The following is a 12,250-nucleotide window of genomic DNA, read 5'->3' as shown; positions in this document are numbered from 1 at the left end:
GAGGGGACATCTTACTCCAGGTATGCGCACACCTGAGCCCCGCCTGCCCCATCCAGGCCCTGCCTGCTCCCTGCATCTATCCCTCCCTCCCAGCCATACCCGGCTCTCAGCTCCTTGAGCTCCCCTGAGTCACCCACCGCAGGGCCTTTGCTCGAGCAGCACACTCTGCCTGGAAGGCCCTTGCCCCTCCCGCCCTCCAGCCTCAGGCCTCACCTGGCCAGCCTGCTACCTTCTCCAGAGCAGTGGGACTCAAACTCCAGGAGTGCCAGCACCCCCTCCCCTGAGACGGCAAGAAAACACTGTGCTGGGCCTGACCCCGGAGTTTCTGATTCAGCGAGTCTGGGGCGGGGCCTGAGAATCTGTGTTTCCAGCAGACCCCAGGTGAGGCAGATGCTACTGCTGGTCCAGGGAACCCAACTTTGAGAACCACTGTCCTAGAATGCTTTCCCCACCCTCTCTCAATCTCTGACCATAACAGAGGAAGCTCCGAGATGGGGTTTGGGGTCCACGCACCCCTCCACTCTGCCAGGCCACGAACGTAACTCCTCAGTTACCCCGGAGCACTGAGCAGCCTGGGCTGCATCTGTCTTGTCACCGCTAGTTGCCCCAGGACTGGCCCCAGTCCCAGACATCAGGGGTCAGCTCATACCCGCAGAGTGGAGCAGATACTGTGACAGAAGGTCTCAGAGTATGTTCCATGAGCGGGACCTGGGGGTGACTGGAAAAGTGTCCTCCCATCACGTAAGTCTGGGAGACAGAGGGTTAGCTTCTCCTTCTTTACAGGACTTGTCAGGGCCTTTGATGGCCCATAGACAAGGCAAATCTTGAAGGGGCCACCGAATGCAAACCCTCCACTTGCACGACTGAGTATCTTTTTTTTCACAGAGCAACTCCCATCCCAAGGAGCCTGTTGTTTAGAAGGGCTAACAGCACTCACTCACTCACACACACACAATTTTACATACATGGGACCAAACCCAGCCAGCGTCCAGGCACCAGCTCCTCTCGAGGCCCGCTCCCCAGGCACAGAGACACGCACTGCATCGGTGGCTGCAGAGACTTCATTTCTTTAACCAGTCCCCAGCAGGCAACCGTTCGGGTCCTTAACAACTTTTCACCATTATAACCAATGATAAGAGGCACTTTCTTGTATCTATACATCTGGTCACTTGCCCAAGTGTGTGCTGCTTTGAAGAACTTCAGGACACGGAAAAGTTCTATCCCAGGATGTGCGGTGGGTCTGGACACAAACAACAGAACCTGTGTGCCTTGGAGTCATGGGTTCATCCCTGGGCCTCGCTGGGTCCCTGGACTCCGACACTGTACGCAGAGCTGCAGGGGGCAGCCTCGCTTTCAGAGAATTCTCCGGGGACTGTGGGGCCCCCAACAAGGAAGCCTCACCCCATGGTCTGTCCCCCTCACGTCCCAGTCATACTTCTACCCGGCCACCGTCCAGCCAGCCTGGCCAGACAACAGGGACAGATGACAACATCTCAGAGGAAACTGTCCTTCCCCAGGGGCAGGAGCCCCCACCCTCCTGTCCCTGCTGCTGGGCGTCTGGTGGGACCCCTCCCAGGAAAGCATCTTGGGCAGCAGCCCCTGTCACTCACTTCATCTCTGAAGGGCCCCCTGCGCCTGGGTAAGATCTTTCCCGGCTCCTCCTCCTCTTCCACCTGCTGTGATGAACTAGCCCGATTCCATTCCCTCAGCGACCTGCCGTGGAAGGAGCCAGAGACGGGATCTCACAGATGTATTTAGGACTTAAGAATGGAGCTCTTAGCAGAGCGTGGCCTCCGGGCCCCAAGTCTGTGACAACCTGGCAATGGGCTAATTTGCACACATACCCCAATCCCTCCCCATTGCACAGATGGGGAAACTGAGGTCTGAAGATTTCCTCCTTGCCGACCTAACCCAGTTCTGTCCTGGGAGGCAACAAGCTCAGCTGAGATACCGGCCTCCCCAGACCCCATGGCTCTGGGAGAGGCTATGTGACCAAGTAGTGACCCACAAGACAGACGCCAAAGTCACTGGGGGGGCTTCTGGGATAGTTTTTTGAGAGGCTAGGCTCTCTGGAAGTTTCCCTTCCCTCCTAACCTCCTTATTCACTTCCTGCTTGGAATATAAACATGATGCCTGAAGGTGTGGCAGCCACTCTGTAAACCAAGGATGAAGCCATATGTTGAGGAGAGCAGGGCAGGAAGGCAGAAGGGGCCTGGGATGGAAGCCTCCCCCTCAGCACTAGCTGGCTCACCCTAGACATTTTCCAGCGTGGGACACATATACCCCTAAACAATTAAACCACCAGTGGCCAATAGCTCCCCACAGCAAGGGGCTGAACTGAATTCCAATCAGATGGACCAGAGCCAACTGGAAACTGATGCCAAAGGGACCAAGAGAGCTTTGAAGGACACTGACGTCAGGGAGAGAGGTAACATTCTGGGACACCCTGCCACGCCCCAGACACCAATCTAAATTATTTCTTCACAACTAGCCAATCAGGGCACCACCGGACAGTATCCTAGCCAACTCTAGAAAGGAACGCTGAGGCTTAGGGAGGAGATCTCTCCCACCCGGAGCCACAGATGCTGTGAAAATACCAGAGCAAATTCAGCATTCTGGGCATCTTGTTTCAAATCTTTCCCCCCTTACTGCATTTATAATCGCCCTCAGCCCGAGAACAGCATGCTACAGCTCACGGGGAGGCCTCCTGCACACCGACAACTGGACAAGGCAAAATGTAGCCTTCGGCCCCCAGCCCATCCTCCATGCTGTCAATACAGGTGTGCACACTTCTTTAAAAAAAAAAAAAAAAACTCTCCTGTTTGTTCAATTCCCTAGAAAATTTTATGATGACTCCTCACAAAACAAGTTCTTCCAGAATTCATCCCTTCACTCAGCAGAGCCCAGAGGCAGAGCAAGAGAAAAGGACAGAGCTCAGAAGACACTGTCTGAGCCCCTGGATAGAGCCACACTTGAAGCTAGATCTACCCCCAGAATTTTCCATCATGCAATGCTGTATATACTTCTTTTTCCTTTTTTTTTCCCCATAGGTTAAACTGGGCATCTGTCATCTACAAATAAAAGATATTACCCTAATGCATCCACTTTAGACATGAAGAGACTGAGGTCCAAAGAACTCTGTCTTAGCCTGAGTCATTCAGCTTCTTGGTAGCAGAGCAGGGACGAGGATTCTGCTCTAACTCCCGCCCAGCATCCTCGCCATGTTCCACCTTGCCTGGGGCTGCTGCCCTCAGCCGACTGGCCAGCGCCCGGCACCACGGCAGCGCAGGCACGACTATTTTAAAAGGCTGAGTTCCTTTTGCCTTCAGTGAAAGCCTGAGTTTCTCTTATTAGGTGGCAAAGCAAAAGGGAACCCGCTGTTCTTGGCAGACACACATGGACTTCTAAACAGCCCCAACCGCGGCTGCAACAGCCCCGCGCGCCCAGATGTTTCCCAGCCTCTTTGCACCCTGGCATCTCCCGCTCCTCATATACGCGAAAGGCCTCAGGCTGGCTGCATCCACCCTGTCCTTATCTCACACGCAAACCTCCTCGGCACCTGCCTCTCGGCCGGGGAGACCTGCAGAACACCAGGAGACGTGTAGAAGATAATCGCTCCCAGGATCCAAAGATGCGTCTCGCGGACACAAGTCCTGGGAAGTCTCCACGGAAACACACAAAAATGCATCCTGTTTTTATTAGTACTCAAGACGAACTGTCTCTGAATAAGCCGCTCGTTTTAAACCACACCAGAAGAGCCAGTATGTTTCTTGTTAAAGAGAATATGTGGGGTTTTTTTAATTACAGATGGAGCAGCCAACAGAAAAGAAATCTTCAGAGTCCAGGAGGCCCAGGTGATGCAATCATGGCTGGGCTGAAGCGGACTGTCACCCTCCTTGTGCAAGACTCGTTCTTGCCTCAGCCCGCTGAGGGCAGAGTCCTGCATGTGGGGACGCTGGTTGATGAATCCAGCTCTTACTGGGGAAGAGGAATCTGCAGTGTCTTCTTTGCTGTTGTTCACACACATCCATACTGTGGTGCGAAGGGAACCTGGCTTCGAATTTGGCCCCTCCACGTACCCCCGAAGGCCTTGAGCAGGTAGGTTACTTTCCCTCCACCTTTACCTTCTCAGCTGTAAAATGGGCATCTAATAATACCGAACTCCTAGGAAACTGAGGCTGAAAAGCCTTTGATGAGTATCTGGCCCAGAGTGCACTCTCGCAGATGGTGGCTGTGTAAGGATAAAGAAGGCCACGAGTGCTCTGACGCTGCTCCCATCGAGAGGTGAAACCCAAAGCCCCTCCCCTTGAACCTGGAACAGCTCTGTAGCTTCCCCAGCCATCGAAAACAGCAGAAGGGACACACGACAGCTTCCACCCTTTTGCCTTTTGGAATGCTGGTTCTTGGGGCCACCATGATGGGAGGGAGCCCAGACCCATGAAGGGGCCACACGGGGAGAGGGCGACACCAGCCAGCCCCGAGCCGGCCCAGCCGTTCCAGCGCAGGCACCCAAAACAGGAGTGAGGACGCCGTCGTGGACGTCCAGCCCGGTAGAGCCTTCAGGTGACTCCAGCCCCACCACCAGATGACCACAGCCAAGCGGAACCCGTGCAGATGGGGCCAGTCAACCATATAACTGTAATAACAGGTGACAGTTTTAAGCCACTGAGATTTGGGGCTGTTTGTTTCTAAAGAGTCATCTAGACATCCTGACTGATAAAAACCCAGCATCCACCCACCACAGCCAAAGTGACTCACAATAGCAGTTTAGGGGCCTGAGATGAGTCAGAGGAGGTGGTTAAAACTCTGCTGGCCTGACCGAGTCACGACCCCTCCTGCCCCAGACACAAGCACCCAGGGGCCCCGTCCCTGGAGTTGCCACCATGCCCCGGCCTAACTCAGGGGCCATCCTTTCCCACGAAGACCACAAGAGGAGCTGTCTCTGCAACATCTGTCCTCCTGACGTTTTGATGATGTATTTGTTTTGCAAAACTCTGAGTGGAGCATAGAGCTTCAAATACTATAAATACTACAAGAGAACTGTACACCTGGGAAGAGGAATGAAATTAAACAAGGGACAGAAACCTCTAAAAATCAAGCCAAGATGAGAAAATAGAGAATGAGACACACCAGGTGCCGAGCCAAGGCCACACAGCTAGTGATACTGATAGCCACCACCATTTTCAAAGTGCATTCGCACGCCAGGCACTTTCGGCTGAGGTCTCTAGTGCTCATAAGATACCATCAGGAAAAGGCCATCTTCTTTTTTACAGATGAAGCACTGGAGGCCCAGAAAGGTTAAGCAACTTGCCCAAAGTTACACAGCCAGGCCACACACCTGGTGTTTGGAAGATAAAGTCTGAATCCAACCAGCTGCCCCGTGCTGCCCTATGCAGCAGCAGGAGGGTGTGGCCTGTAACCTCAGTTAACACACGTAGCGCACCCTCCAACCAGCAAGACCTCCGCCATCCAGCCCTACCGTGACCGGCACGGTCACGGAATTACCCCAATTTAAAGGCGAGCACCCTGGCCTTGGGAAGGCTCACACGCACGGTGCGCAGGGGCCTCCCCGCTATGTAAGTGCTGGGGCTCGGATGTCAGGTCCCAATGCCCCCGCCCAGGGCTCCCCCTCCGTCAGGGTGCTCTGCATGGAGGGAGGAGTTTGGCTGTTTAGGTGGCCGGTGTTTTGGGGTGGGGGGGAGGATTAGGGCAAGGAGGAGCCGTGCCCTCCAGGGATGTGGATTCTAGTCACAAGAAGGGATTAGGAAGCACTTCCCTCCCCAGCAACGCATTTGGCCCCTACGAGCCCTCAAGGCGGGCTCTCCATTGACATCCCTGGCGATGAGGAGGCAGCAGCCCAGCAAAGGTGGAAACTTGGCCATGACCCTCATCTGTACGCGGCAGGGCCAGCCCTCCCCGGGCCTCAGTTTTACATCCGTCAAGAGAGAGCTGCCAAGCCAGGCCTCCAGCTCCTCTAAGACTATGTTTACGCCCAGATCCTCCAAAGAAAATATATAGGAAACGGTCCCGTGAAGACTCATAAATCTGCTTCTCTGCTTTGCTTTACGACGCCATTTAGGGCTGGCCAAACAACCAAAACACGGCAAGTGCTGAAGAAATGTTGTTCATTATATTTTAAAGGAATGTTTGGGTACAAATATTGCATTGTTTATTCATTCCAATAATTTTCTTTTCCAAGTATTCCACTGAAAACCAGATAATGGATTTCATTACCCAGAAACATTAAAGCTTCCAATAAACTCAAAAGAAACCACTAAAGAAGAGACATCATCTAGAGGATGCAGTCCTCAGTCAGCCACTCAGCTCTACTGGGGAAAGGGCCGCGGGCAAGGAAGCCTTCCAGCTCTGCCCTCAGGCTCCCCACTGCACCGCTCACACCTGCAGGCCCCAGGGTCCACTGATGACTGGAGCCCTCGGGGAGCACACACCGAGTCAGAGTCGGGGCAGCACCTCCCTCACCAAGGCTTTCAGAGCAAGGGTCTCACCTCTGCTTGCGTGGCACATACTTCCTGAGCACTGGCTCTGTGTCCCATGGAGAAGGCTGGGTGCGGAGAAATCAGACCAGGCTTCCTGGAGGAGGAAGCAAGTGGGCAGAGCCGGGCAGGCAGCGGTCCTGCCAGTGGAGGTGGCTGGGTGGGAGGTTGCACTGCTGGCAGAAAGGAACAGCGGGGTCCGGGGGAGAGAGCTGGACGCTCAGCACCACCTCTGTGTGGACACAACTCCACAGACCCTCAGCGTACAAACTCCTCATGCCCGACACGGAGGGGCGGGTGACATCGCCCTGTGGGCACCTCTCCCGGGCCGAGGCAGAGCGCTGAGCAGGGTCTCAGAATAGCAGCCACAGACTCACCTCCGGCCCTGCCTAGCGCTGCCCAGGGCCACCGTCAGGCTTCACAAGTGCAAACAAGTCTGTCCCCGCCACCAGCCCTTTGGCCTGGAGCCACTGACGGGGCCTGTGGGTTTCTTTTCTAACAACACCCTGCAGGGACCCAGAGTTATCTGGCATTTGACCCAATGAGGACACAGGAAAGAGCCAGCTGGGTGGGGTGCTGCCATGTGACCTGTAACCTCTGAACCCTGAAATCTACAGATTAGACACAAGAATGCAGGGTAGGGGTTTCCTGAGCGGATGTGGCCAGGTACCCCGAATGCAGACTTGGGCGCACGTGCTAGGGCACAGAGTACCCCAGCCGTGGAACCTTCCGGCGCTCTATCCAGGCGTTTTCTGCACAGCTGTGGCTTTTGGTATTGGCCCAGGACTGACGCTAACAGTGTGGAATTGTTGATGGGCTGCTCAGCGGCCCCTTAAAACGGACTTTCAGGGAACTCTCAGTACCCAGGCCAGCATTCCAGCCACTGAACTGGAGCATCCAAGCCCGAGTGCAGAAAACCAGGGTGGAGTCGGCATCGCAGGCCTTGGCTGACACTTGGGCACGAGGTGCGGCCCAGGGACTGGGACTGGGAGTCAGTACCCCACACCCCAGGCCCAGCCTCCCCAGAACTGCTGGAAAAATCCTGTAACCTCCCTAGGGCTCACTCGACTCATACATAAAATGGGACGCGAGTGCCCCTCGCTAGCCCGGCCCCTCTGGGCACTGTTGCGGGGGCTGCCTCCCGGGAGGCAGGGGGGGTTACTTTTCATGTCACACCCAGAAGGAGCAGCCGCCCTTCCTGGAGCCTGTACTGTGCCCAGGCCAGTACATCTACTGTGCCCTGTCACCTCCCAGGACCCACGAAGGAGGGCTGTCCCTCCCACCTCCCAGAGACAGAGTTCCGGGTGCCACAGGACTCAAACCCTGGTCCCCCTGACCCAGACCTGGGCTCTCCGCAGCATCACTGGAAGCCACTACCTTTCTGTCTCTCTTATATTTGGAGACAAAAAAAATTCTTGACTGACCTCAGATCACTGCAGGAAGATCAGAAGCAAAATTGACTGTGGGCAAGCTGGAGTTCAGTGTCCCGCTTCCAACAGATTCTCCCCAACCCACTCCCAGCCCAAGGCCCTGAAGGAGTGTCTCAGGGGCTAGAAGTCTCCCTGGAAGTCAGAGGTCACAAATCAGGACCCCAGGCCAAATCTGGCCAAAAGTCAGGTTTCATTTGACATGTGTACAGTCTTAAGTTCTTTTAGGCTTGAATACCTTGAGATAGGGTGTTTCCTCCACTTTGCCCGACTCCCCACCTCTCCCTATTGTCTCCTCCAGCCCCCTTCACTCATTTACATGTGCATGTTTGGGCAACTGCCCCACACCCTCCTGTGCGTAGGAAATGCTCCAGCTCACATGTAGAGAGACACCGATCTGTGGTTTCTGTCACCTGATCAGTGCAAATGGTTTCCAAAGGCAAAGAGGAGGCCACGCTGGACCACCCTTTGCCAGTTACAGATGGGAAAGTCCAAGCCCGTCTCAGAAGCAGCATCTTTGTGGGATCTTAACTGTCCCGCTTCACAGACCCGGCTCGTGGGAGCTGCCTCCTGTGGGAGCTGTCCCTCAGCAATGCTAGCAGCAACTGCGACTGCAACAGTTCACTTGGCCGTCACTGAATATTCGCTGAGCACACACTCTCATGCTAACACCAGGGCCTCGCTCACTGAATCCCGAGCCCTGAGAGCCCCATGGGGGGCCCTGCACCAGTTACTCGCTGTTTCCTCATCTGTAAAGCAGGGTGGTCCTGCCCACCCTTCAGGCCCCATTCCAGGGGCAGCGCCCAGGCCCCTAACCCCCTGCCTGGGACACCCGTCTCCAGGCAGCCCAGGGCCACCACTCATCCCAGCCCCGCACTCACGAACACCTGCCCACACCAACCTTGCTCTGGCACTAGGGGAGGGAGGAACTCTGGCACGTGACCAATGACCCTCGTCCAGCCCAAGCCAGGAGCTCCCTAACACCCTGGGCCCAACTGAAATCCTCGCCATGGGCCGGCGCAGAGGCACTAAAACTGCTCCCATGTTATAGACGAAGAACCAGAGGCTACCGGGGAATAACCCAAGGCCGTGTGTGGTGAGAGCCAGAGCGGAATCCAGGTCTCTCTGAGTCTAAAGCCCGAGGTACTGCAGAGGGAAAGGAAATCAGGCAGCAATAACAGGTTTGTTCTATTGCAAAGCCCATGTCAATCCCAAAGCAGGTGCTTAGAGAACACCACCGCATCCAGCTGATGGCGCCCACAGAGCAAGGATGCTTACTGAGCGCCAGGCCGGGTGACATCTCGCACTCTGCCCGCCACGCCAGTGGGGGTCGGGGGCCTGCTAGGATTCTGCCCATTTCCTGGTCCAGGAGACCCCGTCTGTACAGGTACCACCTGGCAAGGGTGGGGCCTGCTTCCAGGCTCAGGCAGAATTGCCGGTGCGGTGGGGGGGCCTGACCTCCGCCCTCCCTCCTCATCCGTACGCCCTCCCACCTCCAGGTGATTGGGGGGGGGAGGCGGCCACCCATACCTGCTGGAGCCTGAGCTCACCCAGGCCCGTGGGGGGCAGGGAGGGGAGGAGGGGGACACATGGGTTCCTGAGGCTGCTTCCTCCCCTCCCCGCCTTCCCAAACACAGACGGGGCCAGGAGCCCGGCCAACCACGCAGGCCTTACGTCCCCGGCTTTGCTGACTTGCATGCTAAGGCACATGGGCTCCCTCACCAACATTCTGGAACCCTTCCGCTCTGTAGAACAATACGGTTGGAGGAGCCTCTTTTGGCTGCAACTACCTTTTCCTAATTGCCTGAAAAGGATTTGCTCTGTTTAAGCAAGAGTGTGGGGAGGCAGGCGGGGGCTGGGGTGGGAGTGGGGGGTGCAGGGGGCCACAGCTCAGAGGCCGGGCTGCCGGGGCGGTTTGACGGGGCCTCGGGTGCTCAGATCCGGGGATGCAGCACCAAGGCCAAGCTCACACTGCACCTACTTCGTGCTTTTCAGTGCCCCTGAGCACACACGAGCCCTGAGAAGGGCCTGGCAGGCCTGCGGGGCACCCCACACTCAACATGCAGGGCAGGTGCCGGAGGGGGCGGGACAGGACGGCAGGGAGCCACGCCGAGGCCGGATGTCATCCACAAGGAGAGGAACAGCACCGCCTTCAACCAGGCGGGCTGTCAGCCAGGGGAACGACGCGGCCGCTCACAGCCTCACATACGAATCCTGAGAATGATCTTGGCGATAAATCACCCTGTGGGTTAGTGCCTGCGTTTAGAAAAACACTCACCTCCCCAAACTCCTTCCGAGTGGAGGGGCCCCTCCAGCGGTGCCGGGGCCTCTGCCAAGCTGGGCACGGAGGGCGGGCAGGAGGCGGCAGGCTGCGGAGTGCAGGGAGGCCCCCTCCCCAGATGCTCCGGAAATGGGAACTCTCCTTCCCGGTCCACGTGGGAAAGGCAGAGCTGGTCAGGGATTAACAGAGGCAAAGACGCAGAGGTGACTCGGCAGCCCCGAGGCGGCGACTCCACACGGGAGAAAGGGCTAGGGTTTTCCTTCTGGCCCTGGGGCAGCCCCAGCTCGGCCAGAATCCCCGCATCCCGTCGGGCCCCCTCGGGCCCCACGGGAAGCAGGCATGAGGTCTGGCTCTGCTACCGCCCTTAGAGGCTGGGCCCCCTGCACAGATGGCGTCTGGGCACTCGGATGTCCGGAGGGGCCCATCACTCTAACTGGTGAGTGGGGTTCACACGGCCTAAACAGTTTTTGCAAGTGTGGGCTCCACTGAGCACCCACCACCCCTCTGGGAGGCTGGAATTTTGGAAAATGTGCATGTGACAGGCTCCCAGCAAACACCCTGGGCTTTTCTGGTGGACCAGTCTTTCTGTGAGTTGTGGCAGCCGGATGCTGGGTGCACCCCATGCAACTGTACCCAGAGGGGCCCCTGGGAGCTGGTGTCCAGTGCTCACCCTCCACCCAGTTCAGCTTTTCCCTTTGCTTTGGCTCCTACCCTGGAATAAGTTACAGCTGAGTAGGACTGTATGTCCAGTCCCATGAGTCCTCCTACAAGTCACCCAGCGTGGGGCTGGTCTTGAGGGCCTCTTTCTCTGAACCCCAGTTCTCCCTCAGGCGGCACATGGCTAGGGTCTCCTGACCCCTAGCCCCACCTCTGCCCCAAACCCAAGCCCTACGGCCAACATCCAGCCCCTGCCAACTTTTAATGCTCAAAGAGCAGCCTCAGTGTTGGGAGACCAGAACATTCCACGTGATGACCAAGAGCACATGCCCCCGGAATCTGTACCGGGGGGTGAGGGAGCCGGTGGGGCCCTCCGTGGCAAGCTGAACCCAAGCCCCCACCCCCACAGTGAAAGACAATCCCTGAGGAGTAGACCCAGGGCTGGAGCTGTAAACACATGGCTTGGGGCTCCAGCCGACGACACACTCAGAGGACCAGGGACGATGCCCCTCCAGAAACTTGCTGGAACATGCTGCAGCCAATCTGCGGCTGGGCTTCTGGGGGTCATCCCATTTGGCTAGCATTTTCCTGGGCTAAGTGACAAGCCACGGGGCACAAGGACACGTCCACAGCTAAGTCTGGTACGAGATCAAGTAGGCGCCATCTCAAATTCTGGGAGAAATGATGGGCAGGGGGTTGGGGCAGGGGTCATCTGGGCCAGGGGTCCAGGGAAAGCTTTACCCAAGAGCTGACATTCGCACTGGGTCTTGAAGTGTGATTGGCTTTGGAAAGCAGGATGGAGGTGGAGACATTTATTCCCAGAGAAAGCAAAGGACAAGAAAGTCCTATCAGCTGGCCACGGCAGAGAGGAAGGCAGGGTTGAGGCTAGCAGGACGGACAACGCACATCAAGGCAAAGATCCCGGGGCTGAATCAGGAAGCAGCGGAGGCCTCCCAGGCTCCAGAGCAGAGCATCCAGTCAACCCTCATCCAGCTGCTTCCATGGGGCGAGCCTGAACTTGGCTGCCCACGGAGGGTGGGAGGAGGGCCTGGCTGGACCCATATGGCGACTGGGGGGGTCTGGGAGGCTGAAGCCAACCAGGTGATGCAATAACCAAGAGACATCCCAGTAGGTAACTTCCTTAATCGACCAAAGCGTCAGCCACTCAGGTCCTGCCTGTGTGTTCACATCCCCACCACCTGGCGCAGAGAGGACACCCGACATGGTCAACCAAAGGGCCAGACGGCTGGGAGCGGGCATCTCGAAGCTAAGCAGACACACAGGAAGACCACTCCTCCGCCCCCACTCACCCACTCACTCGGCAGCCCCACCCCATCAGCAGGGGGTTCGGAAGACTTGGAGGTGCGTCCGAGACAGAGCGTGGAAGATGA

At 56.9% G+C, this 12,250-nt stretch overlaps 1 protein-coding gene across 3 annotated transcripts in view; it reads right to left on the bottom strand.

Moving 5' to 3' along the window:
• SORCS2 (sortilin related VPS10 domain containing receptor 2) overlaps positions 1-12,250 on the bottom strand; it is a 444,959-nt gene that overhangs the window by 396,947 nt on the left and 35,762 nt on the right. The window contains exon 1 of one of the 3 annotated variants that reach the window (XM_064488336.1): positions 6,507-7,151. The exons of the other annotated variants lie outside the window; for them this stretch is intronic. Within the exon in view, the coding sequence (XP_064344406.1) occupies positions 6,507-6,554 (48 nt within the window). The 5' untranslated portion in view covers positions 6,555-7,151. Of the gene's footprint in view, positions 1-6,506; positions 7,152-12,250 lie in introns of those variants that run through there. 3 annotated transcript variants of the gene reach the window in all.

Source organism: Camelus dromedarius, chromosome 1 (assembly GCF_036321535.1).
Source record: "Camelus dromedarius isolate mCamDro1 chromosome 1, mCamDro1.pat, whole genome shotgun sequence".
NCBI classification, from domain to species: Eukaryota; Metazoa; Chordata; class Mammalia; order Artiodactyla; family Camelidae; genus Camelus; species Camelus dromedarius.
The sequence above is the reverse complement of the archived record's forward strand: the minus strand, read 5'-3'. Positions and strand labels throughout refer to the sequence as shown.